General features: G+C 34.7%; 1 protein-coding gene across 1 annotated transcript in view; it reads left to right on the forward strand.

The window, feature by feature from the left end:
* The window catches only part of Lca5 (lebercilin LCA5), a 37601-nt gene extending 22423 nt beyond the window's left edge, over positions 1–15178 (forward strand). The window contains exons 3-7 of the mRNA XM_015506604.2: positions 7407–7544; positions 8583–8679; positions 9657–9799; positions 11707–11839; positions 13431–15178. Of these exons, the coding sequence (XP_015362090.1) occupies positions 7407–7544; positions 8583–8679; positions 9657–9799; positions 11707–11839; positions 13431–14275 (1356 nt within the window). The 3' untranslated portion in view covers positions 14276–15178. The remainder of the gene's footprint in view (positions 1–7406; positions 7545–8582; positions 8680–9656; positions 9800–11706; positions 11840–13430) is intronic.
* Positions 15179–15530: the final 352 nt, after the last annotated feature.

Consider the following 15530-nt stretch of genomic DNA (forward strand, 5'->3'; position numbering starts at 1 on the left):
TAAAAAATTAAGATTAAAAAATTAAAAAAGAAAGAAAGAAAGCAAAAAAGCACTGTTAGGCTTCTATTTTCTTCACTTCCAGTAGGTGTTGCTGTGCCTTCCGGACCAAGATTTTTGCCCTCCAGCCTGTAGGAACAAATCCAGTCGCTAGGCGACCTCCTCCTCCTCCCCCACCCCCCCCCCGTGTCTCTCAAAACCCCTTAGCTTAGGTTTATTCCTGGTCTCTAGTCTTGTCGCTTCTCCTGCCAGCCAGGCCTTCCCCAGTGTGATACCTCTCGGCAGTTCCAGCTATACTCTAGGCCTGCAGTTTCTTGGATGTGGAGCGCGGCTATTGGGAACCGGCCCCTATTGTTTTGATTCCCTCCGATAGCCACTCCTCCGAGAGCTGGCGAAACAAGTTTTGTTTTCGCCGCTGGTGGGAGGGGGGGAGTTGGAGGTCAGGTGCCTTTACCTTTCCCCACGCCTCTGTTCACACTCACCCTGTTAATCACGCCCCCGGAAAGCTGGGGAGAGATTTTATGTGATTTCCCCGCTGTATGGGAGATGTGCTAAATGACACACACCTGTTTTATCGCTGAACTTGCTGCAGTCTGTCTGAAACTGGCGATGGTGACGTCAGCTCTCCAAGATGGTGGCTGCTGGCTTCCTCGGTGGGCTGTCCGGTGTGGAGGACAGAACTGGACCGCTTCCTTCCCTTGTCTCAAACCCAGAACTCAGCCCGACGCACAGTGAGAGCACAGCCGGCAGGACCCCACAGAATCTGCAGCACCGTTCCTCTGCATTGCTGGCACGCTGTTTCCCGGCGCGCCGCAGTCTCTAGCAGCGGGGCGGGCCGTCGATAAATCAGCCTGAATCTCCGGACGCACGGTTCACTCGCGATTGAGCCCCAGTAACCGATCCTCGGGTGATGGAAATCCTTCCTCTAGATTTCGGTGCACCCCAATTTTGCTGGAAATTCCTAACAAGATAGCTTTTGGCCGTTCTAACTCGTTATTCACCTGCGCAGTAACGTGGTACACGGGGGTGATGCACTCTATTCGCCGCCATCTTCCTCTTATACACTTTTGACATCAAGATTATAAAAATTCTGGGCTGGGGGTGTTGCTCAGTGGTCGATCACTTGCCCAACATGTACGAGGCTCTAAGTTCAAGCCCCAGCACTGCCAAAAAAAAAAAAAAAAATTATAAAAATTCTCACCAAGAATGATTTTTTTTATAGGTCTTTCTCCTCCTCCTAGTCCTCCTCCTCATCATCATTCTTCTTCCTTCTCCTCCTCCTCTTCTTCCTTTTATTCAAATTATAAAAGATAGCTATATCTGTTTCTTAAAATTTTTTGGATTTTTACCTTCAAAACCCTGTGAATTTAATGTTTATTCAGAAGTTCATTTTTGTCTTTATTTTTCCAACTTATTCATTTAATAGTTTATAAATAGATTCATGTCTTACATTTCATTTTTAGTTATTTGATTGTTTATTTTATTTGAGATTCTGTATTTATTGTCATTAAGTTTTTAATATCTATTTTTATTACCATTTAGGATTCACTGTGATATTTCTGTATATGCATACAGCATAAATTCATCATTTCCATCTACCCTTCATCCACCCTTAACTCCTCTCTCAACAAACCATTCCCAGTTTCCAGTAATCACTATTCTGCTTTCAGGTTGGCTTTTTTAAAAATGTGATATACGAGAGAGTACATGTAGCTTGTCTTTCAGTGTCTGGCTTATTGCACTTAACACGGCATCCTTCAATTTCATCCATTTTGTTGCAAATGGATTTCATTCTTTGTGGCTGAAAAATACTCCATTGGGTATGTATTCTATATTTTCTTTACCCATATATCTGTTGATGGGCATGTAGGTGGATTCTGTATTGTAGCTAATTGTGAACAGTGCTGCAATAAAAATGTACATGCAGTATCTCTTTGTATTCCAATTTCATTTCTTTTACATATATAAGCAGGACTATGATAGTTTGATCATATGATACTTGTATTTTCAGTTTTGAGGAATCTCCATACCATTTTCCATAATGGCTCTACTAATTTGCCTTCCTACTGACAGGATATTAGGGTTCCTTTTTTCTCCACATCCTTCCCAGCATTTGTTATTTTTGTCTTTTTTAAAACAGCAATTCTAACTGGGATGAGATGGTATCTCATTGTAGTTTTGATTACCATTTCCCTTATGACTAAAGATATTGAGCATTTTTTCATATATTTATTGGTTGTTTGTATTTTTCTGAGCAATGTCTATTTTGATCATTTGCCCATTTTTTAGTTGTATTACTTTTCTTAAGTTTTTTGAGTTCTTTATATATTCTGACTATTAACCTTCTTTGAGAAGAATAGCTGGCAAATGTTTCCTCCCATTATGTAGGTTATTTTTTTTTTTTATTCCGTTTTCTTTGCTGTTCAGAAGCTTTTTAAGTTGCTATAATCCCATTGTCAATTGTGCTTTTATTTCCTGTACTTTGGGAGTTGTAGCAAGAAAATGTGCCTATTCTAGTTATTTTTTTTTTTTAAAGATAGAGTGAGAGAGGGAGGGAGAGAGAGAGAATTTTTAATATTTATTTTTTATTTCTCGGCGGACACAACATCTTTGTATGTGGTGCTGAGGATCGAACCCAGGCCGCACGCATGCCAGGCGAGCGCGCCACCGCTTGAGCCACATCCCCAGCCCCTATTCTAGTTATTTTGAAGTGTTTCCCCAGTGTTTTCCTCTAGTAGTTTCAGGGTTTTATGTCTTATATTAAGGTTTTTTATTTATTTTTTAAGTCGATTCTTCTATAGGATGAGAGGGATTAGGACACTGGATAACCAGATTCCCCAGCATCATTTGTTGAAAAGGCTGTCTTCTTCATTGTATTTTTTGGCACCTTTTTTTGAAAATCAGTTGGCTGTAATTGTATGGATTTACTTGTAGGTTCTCTATTCTGTTTCATGGGTCTATAATATGTCTGTTTTTATACCAATACCATGATGTTTAGTTGCTATAACTCTGTAGAATGCCTTGATATCATATATTGTGATGCCTCCAGCTTTGTTCTTTTTGCTCAAGATTGCTTTGACTATTTGGGGTCTTTTCATACAAAATATGGGTTTTCATACAAATTTTAGGATTGTTTTTACTTGTTCTGTGAATGTCATTTTTATTTTGTTGGGGTTGTGTTGAATCTGAAGATGGCTTTGGGCACTATGGACATTTTAACAGTGTTGAATCTTGCAATCCATGAACATATAGGTCCTTCCATCTTTTAGTGTCATCTTCAGTTTCTTCAGTGTTTATACTTTTCTTTGTAGAGGTCTTTCACCTCCTTTATTAGGTTTATTCTAGGTATCTTATTTTTGTGGCTATTGTGAGTGAGGTTGCTCTCGGAGTTCTTAGCATATTAATTATTGGTATATAGAAAAAGTACTGATCTTTGCACATTATTTTTGCCTATTGCTACTTTACTGAATCTATCAATTCTGACAGTCTTTTGGGGAATTCTAGATTTTTCTACTGACTTCTTCCTTTCTGTGCTCTAGTTTTTGTTTGTGGTTAGGTCTTACTGTGTTGTCTAGGCTGGTTTCAAGCTAGTGGACTTAAGTGATCTTCCCATCTCAGTTTCCTGAGTTGTGGGGACTATAGGCATGTGCTATCACACCCAGCCCTTCTTTCCTTTTTGTATGCATTTTGTTTATTTTTCTTGAATGATTGTTTTGGCTAAAACTTCTAGTACTATATTGAATAAGAGCCATAAGAATGGACACTTTTGTCTTGTTCCTGACCTTAGAGGAAATGCTTTCAGTTTTTCCCCATTCAGTATGATGATGGCTATGGGTTTATCATATAGACTTTATTTGGTTGAGGTATGATCCTTCTAAATCTATTTCGTTCAGCTCATTTTATCATAAAGGGGGATGTTGAATTTTATCAAATGCTTCTTCATCTGTTGAAAATGATATTATTTTATCCTTCTATTTATGTGATGTATTATGTTTATTGATTTATGTTTTGAACCATTCTTACATTCCTGGAATGAAAACCACCTTGATAATGGCATATGATCTTGATTTATATCATTAAATTAATTTTGCTAGTATTTTGTTGAGTCTTGCCCACATCCCACGTGGGTGGTGGAAATGGGGTTCCCCTCAGTGGAATAGACTGGCTGAGAAATAAAAGCTAGGAAGAATAGAATGACGAAAAAACCACAGAACACAGTAGTTTTCAAAAGTTGGGGCAGGATGGGCAAGCTGGTCGGATAGATCGAACTTACAGACTCTGGAATAGAGCCCACACCTGCTTTATTTATATCAGGAAACATCAAAGGCCTTCCATAGAATGTTCTTCACCAAAAAAAGAAAAGCTTAAAGTTGGGCTATTCAGTTCCCAATTGGTTATGCCCATCTCCTGAGGTGTCTTCCTAGCAGACTGGAGATAAAGGTCACATGCATTGGGCAATTTATTGCCTTGGGAGAGCAATAAATAATTCTCAATGCCAAACCTAAATCTCCTGGCTACCATACGAGAGAAGACCCTCATGTAATTCATAGATGGCTTCCTGCAGTTGAAAATTTTTTCTGTGTTCATTAGTTCTGTGGATGAAATGGTTGTTTTTCCTCTTGGCTGCTACTGTGGGCATGCCCACTAGGAATGGGACTACAGACAAACCCCCATCCCCCATGCAGTTGTGCATATCTAGAAACAGGGCAACAACAAGGACTTTTCTTCCCTCCCCTCACTTTCTTAATAGTGCCCATCAGGGATCAAGGGTAAGTGGATCACCCCTGGCAAGAGATACTGGCAGGAGAAAATGAGAGGTGAATATAGCCAGTGCTGGGCAAAGTTCCTCTCTGACCCTTCTTAGGCTGTGTGCCCCATTCTTTGTAGTGCTTGACAGATATTGTGGGGGAATAGTTCATAATAGGAGCTGGGTAACATAAGTGGCAGTGCCTCTGGTCTAAGGATAGGCTTCCCATCTCCCTGATTTTAGAGATGGCACTCAGTTCACTTCCATGCCTCAACATCCATTCCCCACCATATATCACTCTAAATTTTGTGTCACTGAGCCAAGTCTGGCTTAGGAAGCAGCCACCAGCAGAGCCAATGCCATGAGTTGTTTGTGGGTCCCAAGGATAGGAATATGCAAGGATTCTGAGCCCTAAAACAGTCTAAATTCAAATAATAGATCCCTTCTCAAGATGTCTCCTGAAGTTTCCATCTTAAATGCAGTGAATTTCTTTTCCAAAACCTTACTACTGTGCATATTTCATGTGCCTTTGCTATTTGGGCTGAGCTGACAGTTTGCTGGGATTTTTACTTTTCCTCCTGCAGAGGGGAAACTTCCTCTCCCCTGGTTGTGAATCGGGCAGCAAGTGATGGGCTGTTTCTTTCTTTTGCTGTGCCACTGCCTTTTCTCATATGTAGTATTCTCCAAATGTCCCTTTGTTTGCTGTCCCTTTACCAATCCCTATCACCTATACTTAGCTCATTGTTTTGTCCCTATAAATTAATTTGCATTTAGTGGAGGCATACAGTATGCATTGTTTAATGCCTGGCTTCTTTCATTCAGCAAAATTATTTTGAGATTTGAATATATTGTTGCATGTATTAATTGTTCATCTTTTTTTATTGCTGAATAATAGAAATATACCACTTTTTAAGTATTCACTAACCTGTTGGTAGACATTTGTGTTGTTTCTAGTTTGGGACTATTATAAATGAAGGTAGTATGAACATTCATGCAAAAGTTTTGGAGATTGACTTCTATTTCTCTGGGTAAGACCTAAGTGTGAAATGACTATTATATAGTAAGTATATGTTTACTGCCCCAATTTTTCAAAATGATTATGCCATTTTATATTTCAACCCAAAGTGTATGAGTTCTGATTGCTGTTCATCGTTGCCAACATTTTGTGTGCTTAGTTTTTCTAGTTTCAGACATTTTAATAGTAAATATTGTTTCATGTGGCTTTAATTTGCATACATTATGGTGAATGATATTGAGGCATCATTCTTTGTGCTTGTCTCTATATATTCTGTGGTGAATTATCTATTCAAATATTTTCTCCATTTTAAACTGAGCTGTTTAGTTTCTAATTACTGAATTTTGTAACACATACATATATACATATACATTTTTCTTTGATATGTACTGTAGCATATGATTTGTACATATTTTTCTCAGACTATGGCTTATCTTTTCATTCTCTTAACAGTTTCTTTCGAAGAGGAGAATTCTTAATTTCAGTAAAGTCCAAGAAAATTTCTTTCTTAATATTTACCCTGGGGAAATAATAAAAGATATGTTTGAAGTTATATATGCAAGGATATTCACTATAGAAAAAATTGGAACACATTAGTGGTGAATAGCAGAACTTACAAGTTACTACAAGAAGATAGAAAAGTATTCCATTTAAAAAATTATATTAAATTCTGCTGGCTTAGGCATTTATATTAGGAAAATATGTAAAAGTCATAAATTATGTACACTAAAATGTTGACAATCATGATCACAGGATAATGGGATTGTGACTGTTTTATTTTCTGATTTTATTTGTAGTTTTATAATATCTTAAAGTATACTGTAATTGTACCCAGGGGTGCTAAACCACTGAATACATCCCCAGCCCTTTTTGATATTTTATTTAGAGATAGGGTCTCACCAAGTTGCTTAGGGCCTTGCTAAGTTGCTGAGGCTGGCTTTGAAATTTGAATTTACTATCTTCCTGCCTCTGCCTCCTGAGCCACTTGGATTACAGGCATGTTCTTTGTGATTTTATAATACTTTTTTGCATATACAAAGCATGTTTTTTTTTCCATTCAGAGTTAGGAATGGTATCTTGATAATATATATATATATATATATTTTTTTTTTTTTAATGTGATGCTGAGGATTGAACCCAGTGTCTCACATGTGCTAGGCAAGCACTCTCTCAATGAGCTACAACTCAGCCCGACATATTATTTTAAAAGAAAATATTTTAGCCTAAATACTTTCATAAACTTCATGGGAGATATTTAAAGACAATGGTAATAGCTGTAGTTTTTATCTAGAGATGTGTTCTGTCCTCTGCACCTTGCCTAAGCAGTGATTTCTGAAAGCCTATGCTTCTTATCCCATTCTTTGGCTATCTTTTTGCTCTATGTGTGCGTGCTTCAAATGCTTAAGAATATATTTACAAATCACTGTGAAAAATGCTAAAAGAAATAATTAAGTAGGTATCTTATTAAATTGTTGGTAAATCTATTTCCCAGTTTATTTTACGTTCATGAAGACCAAGTCCAGCCAGCCTAATTTTATGTCTAAAATTAGAATCACTAAAAACATCATTTTGACACCTCTAAGTGCTGTGTTTTACTATTGGGTTCTTTTAATTAATACTGTTTTTGAAATATGTTTGTACACCTAGGAATTATCGAAAAACCTTGAGCTAAGTACTAACAGTTTTCAACGACAGTTGCTTGCTGAAAGGAAAAGGGCATATGAGGCTCAGGATGAAAACAAAGTTCTTCAAAAGGAGTTACAACGACTGTATCACAAATTAAAAGTAAGCACTTTACACATTAAATGGCATTATTTTCTCTGTAATATAAACTTGATGAAAACCCAATATTTTAAAACATTCTTACTATTCATGTTTTTAGGTTGGTATGGTATAATTTATAAAATTCTGTTATTATCTTTGGTGCTTAGATAGAAAATGTTTTGATATAATTATACAAAGTAAAGCAGTAAGAATAATGTGAAATAATTGTTAAATCCTGGAAGAAAACTGTAGAAAGAACTAGCATTTTTGTTGCCTGGTTAAATAATCTGTGTTCTACTTTTACATTGTTGGTAGAATTGTAAATTAGTATAACCCACTATGGAAATCAGTATGATGGTTCCTCAAAAGTCTAGGCATGGAACCACCACATTACCCAAATACACCTTTCCTCAGTATTTATTCTAAAGAATTAATTTATGACTTTTACATATTTTCCTATGATATACCCATACCCTTGTTTAAAGCAGCACAATTCATAATAGCCAAAGTATGGAACCAGTCTAGGTGTCCATCAATGAATGAATGTATAAAGATATGGTATATATGCACAATGGAGTTTTAGTCAGTCATAAAGAAAAATAAAATTATGTTATTTGCAGGAAAATGCTTGGAACTAGAAACCGTTCTGTTAAGTGAAATAAGTCAAATTCAGAAGATCAAGGTCACATGATTTTCATAGTGTTTAGAAGAATCATTCAAATTATTTAATGTTGTTAAAGCACATATTCTTAATTTTATCTAATGATCAATGATGGATTGAATTTTTGTGCAGAATTGTGCAAAATCATTTATTATCTTACATAATTTTCTTTTTGTTAATCAAATTTTCAGAGTCATAGTCCCAAAATGGTCAAGAACATTGGACTTCATAGGAAAAAGCATTACTCTTCCCTAATCTAAATGTGCTAGAGACATTTTTTTCTACTTGGTAGTTAAAAAAGGAAGCTGAACTCTAGGTTTATTTCAGTTTGTTAAGGAAAATGTTGATTGGCAAAGTGACACACACCCTCACTTCATTGTATATGGATTTGTTTTCAGGAAAAGGAGAGAGAACTGGACATAAAAAACATATATTCTAATCGCCTGCCAAAGTCCTTTCTAAAGAAAGAAAAAGAAATTACACCAAGGAAGAATGGTATAGTAGACATTATTGTTGAAAACTGATATTGTAGCTATTATTTATTTTTTTAAATATTTTTTCGTAGTAGATGAACACAATATATTTATTTATTTATTTTTATGTGGTGCTGAGGATTGAACCCAGTATCCCACACATGCTAGACAAGTACCTTACCACTGAGCCACAATCCCAGCCCCTGTAGCTATTATTTATTAATAAAATTAATTAATTTTGAAGTACAAGGAAAGAACAATAAACAACCCCATTGAAATACATTTAAATTCAATTCAATTTTTTAGTTTGTTTCGTTATAGTTAATTTTCAGAAATCCTTGTCAGTTTTTTCTCCTGAAGAGAGGTTATTAAAATTAAGTAACATGCTGTTTTGAAAAATTCTTATAGTAATTTTTGAATCATGCGAAAATATATAAACATACCCAAAGTAGAGAGAATTTTATTTTATCTGCTTTTTGCTGCTTTTGCTAGATTAAATACCAGACATTTCATTTATAAATATTTAGCATTTTTTTAAATGAAAGTATATTTCTTCTATGAATTGAGAGAGTTTTAAAACATAAAATTTGTAAACGTTGCCAGGTGTGGTTCCAATGGCTCAGGAGGCTGAAACAGCAGGATCATGAGTTTAAAGCCAGCCTCAGCAAAAGCAAGGCACTAAGCAACTCAGTGAGACCCTGTCTCTAAATAAAATACAAAATAGGTCTGGGGATGTAGCTCAGTGGTTGAGTACCCCTGAGTTCAATCTCCAGGACCAAAAAAAATTTGTAAAAAGTAATAGAATTTACAGTGAGAATTGCCCCCCAATCCCATAATTGCCTATAAATCTTAGAAACAAAAATAGTAATAATGTGCATTTGTTGGGCTGAGCAAAACATGCAGTATCTCATTTAGATTAACATATATACCAGTGGAATTCTATGTATCTTACCACTGTTCAGTGGGATTAGAAAAATTCTTGTACTGTTTTCATGGTAGCTGCATGCCAGAGTGATTTTACAGACTTGTGTACAAAAGAAGTACAAACCATTGAAGACTGTGAGTTGGAAGAATTACCTGTAACACCACAAACAATGATGATTTGTGAAAATAAATGGGAGGAACCAGAATGTCTTACTTTGGTGAGTTCAGCCATATTTGATTATGCGCCAAACTCTGGGTTTAAAGTTGTCCCTAAAAACATAGTATCAAACATTTAAAAATTCAGTGGTGGAGCCTAGTACTATATCTGTATGAATATTCAACTAGCCTTTTAAAGAGAAAGAGGTAGTAACAACTGTGCATTTTATTAAATTTCTTTGGATTGAAATTTAGTTAGTTTACATTGCATTTTTCAGTTGCTTCACAGAGAGATTGATCATACCTTCTAGGTTGAGGATAATAGGAATACATTTTTCTCTATCTGCTTATATATTCTTAGAAAACCCTCAGTGCTTTTATTTATTTTAATAGCAAACTAAAGGTTTCAAGTGATTTTTTTTTTAGAACTTGACTAAATGTAATATTTTGGGGCCTGAGAATTTTATGGGTTAACTGAATGCTGAACAAGGATGGAATCTGACATACCATTCAAATTAAGAGTGGAATTTAGAGTATCATTTAAAAGGACTTTCATATTAAATCACTTGCAGATCCCTTTAAGAGGGTTTTGTCTTTAATATTTACAATTCAAAAAAACAATATTTCAGGGATCCAGAACATTTCATATAATGTTATATTTTTTGTACCTTATAAAGTTTCCCAGTGTATGACATCTCTTAAGGTATAAATCAGAAATGGACTGATTTGGTTCCTTGGTGTATTCTAGCTTTTTAATTTCATTTTTGTTTTAGAAAAATTCAGATACATAAGTTGTACTTGCTGTTTCTTCCTGTATTTACCCTTTGAGACCAGATCATGTTATGTCTTTAAAATGGTAGAGAATAATGGAGTAATTCTTAAAGTATTTTTAAGAAGTATTAAAAAGATTCATCAGGAGCATCAGCAGCCTGGTATTGTGAAAAGAATATAGCTTTAGAATTTGATCTGCTTTAAAAATTATGGCTCTTAACATTTTAGTTGTTTGACTCCTTAGAGTCTCAATCTCAATTTCCTCATCTTTAAAATGGGAGTGATTTTCAGGATTATAAAGATGACTAATTATGAAGTTTCTAAAGCTCTTAGCCTGAGCCTCTTAAGACTGAGGTCACTGTTAAAAGACCTCAGCAAGTGATAGCTTAGTTAGAGTGCAGGTTAACTTGCTTTGAGAAATATGGTGGTCAAAGTAGGATAACAAATACCCTTCTCTTTTAATAGACTAAAGTCAAATGGGTTGTCCAGGATTGGTGGTATATACAGCTTTGTTTGTGGTAGTCACTCTATTTTACTGGTCTTGCATTTTAGAGTATAGTCCTTCTGTATTTTTGGAACTGGCTTACCATTCTATAAAAAAGGGAATAAACAAGTTAGAGGGCAAGCTGTTTTATAAATGTGATCAGAAGTTGCATGCACACTTCTGCTCACCCACTTTGGTCTTGTCTAGGTACAAGGGAGGCTAGCAAATGTAGTATCCAACAGAGCAGCCCCTGTGCCCTGTCGAAACTCAGGGAATTCTGTTCTTAAAGAAAGTGAATCTTACTAATAAAGATAGCTTATTTTTATTAAGAAAAATTACATATGTCTCAGTTGGCTACCATAATTGTTTAATAATTGTTTGTGAACAAAATCTGGTTAACATTTTGTAGTGAGAATGTATGAAGATGCTTCTGCAACTTATTTTTTTTTTTTTCAGAATTTTGTGCAGGATGTTGGATTTGCTTCCATTATATTGGTTTTGATATCACTTATAAATGCTTCTTTAAAAATTTAAAGTAAGAAATAATCCTATGTGTTTCTGAAGCATCTTTCAAAGCATGATAACTTGTGATTTTCTGATTCATTAAAGATGAAATTTTGCTTTAATTTCTAACAATGAAAGAGAAATCTATAATATTTAAATAGTATTTCCCCTTTTCTATAAGTAAATTTACATTTTTAAAATGTATACTAGGACTTGGAATTCCAAGAGCAAGATAAGCATGAAGAAGCAGGGATTCTAAATCCAATTGTGAACAAAGAAGAAAAATGCATTAAAGATCAAGGACTGCAAATTGCAAAACAGGAGATAGAGAAACTAAAGAATGGTAAGAAAAAGACTTTGTTTAAGCAAGTAATGAATCAGCATCCCTTGGGAAAGAAATGGTTAGGATCCCTTAGTATTGTCCAGCTGAACCATGAATTGATTACAGAATAAGAAAAGGTTGATGCAGTGGTATATCAGGAGTCACAACCATTTGAATGAAGTTATTAAGGAAATAAATATATTGACTATTACTCACTATTTGGGGTTACAGAATAAAAACAGGTTACCTTCAGAAAATTCAGATGAAACAACTCAATGAAGGGGGAAAATTCTTTGTGTATGAATTAAAACTTGATGAAGAAATAGCTGAAAAATAGCTTTCTTTATTGGTTCAGCCTTGGGACTCTGTACCATGGACTAGCTTAAGTGTAAAAATCAATGAAATACGAGGACCTGAATGTATCCTTGCAATTTTTATTTGATTTTAATTTGCAAAGTAAATCTTGAATATGTTCAATCATTATGTAGAAGTTTAGTGAAATAACTCCTATACGTTTAGTTACTGAAATGAAGTTCAAGAATACTTTCATTTTCATCTTTATTAAATGTCATAAAAGTATGGGCAAGAGGGATTTTTTATTTATTTGTTTGTTACATTAGGGATTGAACCTAGGACCTGCCTGCACAGGCTAGGCAAGTGCTCTATCACTGTGCTACAGCCTCAGCTCAACTCTATAATCTTTTGAATGTATTCTGTTTCCATTAGTTGTATAGTATCTGCTTATAAAGAAATCCCTTTTCTTTCATTTTCTTTCATGGAAATTCATGGAACATAAAATCATGACCCAGTGATTGTAAACACTGTGTAACTATTGAAATAGAAGCCATATTTACATCACTGTTGGCTAATGGACAGAACAAGATGCTTTCACATGTTTAACTACAGAACAGAAAATTAGGTATTATGGTCAGTTCCATCTAGGTAACAGGAAAAGGAATAAAATAGCAGAAGACTGTCACTTGTTTTTGTCCTTTTGACTATCTTTTTTTTTTTTTTTTTGAGTCTATATGGATTGATCTCTGACATTAATGAGAATGTATGCCATTTACTGAAGTTATCACATTTGTGGTATTCTTGTATACTTTAGTATTTTTAATGTTTAATTTGGGAAATAACTTCAAAATTATAGAAAATGCCATGAGTAGCCAAAAAACTATTTAAGAGTGAACTGTATACCTAGTGCCTGTACGCATCTGCTGTCGAACACTATGTAAGTGGTATTGTGCCCTTCTCAAGATATGACATCCAAGGGTTTAACTTTAAAACTCTTTGCTCGATTGCATCCATCCTGTCACCCACCTTAAAATGTATGGCATCATATTAGTTATTTAAATAAATGAGAACCTTCCCTATCTATACTTTGAAGAACAAGTTTCTCTATAAGTGTGATTCTTAAATGAAGTATACATTAAATATATTATTCTCGAAAAACAAATATAGAAGTGAAATATTATGATGTCCATTTGAACCCTATTTTAATACTAAAATTAGATAAAAATGGTTGTATTATAAAATATGGTAGGTTTTTTTCCCTTCTTAAAAAAATACTGATTGCTATAAAATTCAGTTTGTAATTTTTTATTTCATACAGAGTGGGAAAGAGAAGAACTTAATGAAAAGCAGAAAGAGGGAGAAGAGGAGCCTGAGTTGGAGACTAGAAGCTACCAAATGGAAATGTATGAACTTCAAAGTATTGATAAATTGGAAGAGGAAGAAGAAGAAAGACTGAAGAGAGAAATGCTACTTGCTAAACTGAATGAAATCAACAGAGAACTTCAAGATTCTCAGAATCTAAAATGTCCTCTTTTGCCATTAATACCTGATTTTGGATCAAAACTGCATTCCTCAGAGAAAATCTCCAAAACATACATGTTCTCTGAATCCTCAGAGAGATTATTTAATGGGCATCAATTGCAAGACATAAGTTTTTTTACTCCAAAAGGAGAGGGTCGGAATTCAGGAACTATTAGAAGTCAAATCTCTCCAAATGAGATTGCATTTGGTAGCTATGTGCCTTCATTTGCAAAAACACCAGGGAAGTCAAATCCATTTAGCCAAAAAAATGGCCTTTTGGATTTAAAAAAAAACAGTATGGAAGACCTTAGTAAAGACAGTGCAGATTTCATTGCAAGAAAAGAAAAAAAAGCCAATCTGATGGAACAGCTATTTGGTACTAGTGGCAGCAGTCCCATTTCCTCTAAAAGCAGTGACCCAAATTCTCTGGCTGCCAGCAAAGGAGACTTTGAGTCTCTAAATTTTCTCCCTGGAGATAAAAGCAGCAGGGGTAGAGAACATGATGAAGATGAAGACTATTTCCTTGGTGAAGGAAAAAGTTTTAATCCAAATAGACACCGATTAAAACATGCAAACAATAAACCAGCAGTAAAAGCAGTTGATTCTGTAGAAGATGAAATTGAAGAAGTAGCACTGAGATGACTGACTAGAGTATACATTTTTTCAAATTGTAAATATTAAAATATTTTAATACAGTATTTATGATAAACATTTAGACTTTTTAATGTTAAAAGGTCCTTATTAAGGAATGATTTCAAGTAGTTAAATACAGTAAAAAAAAGGATTTTTTTTAAAAGTACATTATATCTACACAACATAGTAGTTTGCCAGGAATGAAGAGAGCTTTTTAGAATGAAACCAAAAATATTCTCTTATTTTATTTTTACTTAGAAATGTTTTACCTCTTAAACTAGCTGTATGGGAAGTTTACTTCATTGGAAATTGTTTTCTACTTTTATCCCTATTTATTTTGGTTAGATTCTCAGATAAATATAATCTTCTCACTGATTACTGAATGAAAATTAAGGGTGAAAAACTCTGTGGTGAGAAAGGTAGAGTCCAGGTGGTAGAAATCTGATGCCATGTAGAAGCCTGCCTTCTATGGATAGGGGTGAAGGTCCCTATCTTAAGTGGCAAGGCTGAGTTGTTCTTGAGTGGTAGCTGTGACAACATTGGGACTTCCCATTCCTCTGAAAGTACTCTGTTAAACACTACTCATTTCTCAATTACAATATCCTGAAATCACTTAACTACAATTCTGTAGCATCTTAGGTGAATTTCAGAATACAGTTTCTATGTGGACCATTCTCCTCTGGCATTTCTCCCCAGAGACCTGGGTACAGTGTAATTCTACTTGTTCTCATACATTCTTTATATCTCAGTGACTGGGTGTAAGATTTCATATCAAATACAAGAAATAGAAAAAAACTTCATTTCAACTCAATCTTGAGTTGAAAGATTTTCAACTCAATTATGTTTACAGAAAGTAGTGTCATTTGAAAATTTTAATACTTTTTAAGATTTGAACTTCCCTCACACTGAGGAGACAATAATAGTATAATACTAATTGGACTTACAGGACTAGTTTTAAAGCAGCCTTGGATAAAAGGTGGTTTTTTTTTTTTTTTTTTTTTTTTGTTTTGTTGTTGTTGTTGTTGGGGGGTGGAGAGAGCTTCTGCCCTGCAGAGTAGGTTGGATAGTTTTCTGTAGAAATGCATTGGTTTTCTTTTGGTTATTTGTAATTCATTTCAGCTGCAAAGGAATATGCTGGGTATGATTGGGTTTTAATAGTATATCACCATTCAAGGAGAAAACACTGTTAAAATGAAGATTGGAGGAAAGAGTGTGTCCAGAAGAATAAAAACTTAAGTTTGACAGTTATTCCAAAGTGAGCTAT

Source organism: Marmota marmota, unplaced genomic scaffold (genome assembly GCF_001458135.2).
Source record: "Marmota marmota marmota unplaced genomic scaffold, marMar, whole genome shotgun sequence".
NCBI lineage: Eukaryota > Metazoa > Chordata > Mammalia > Rodentia > Sciuridae > Marmota > Marmota marmota.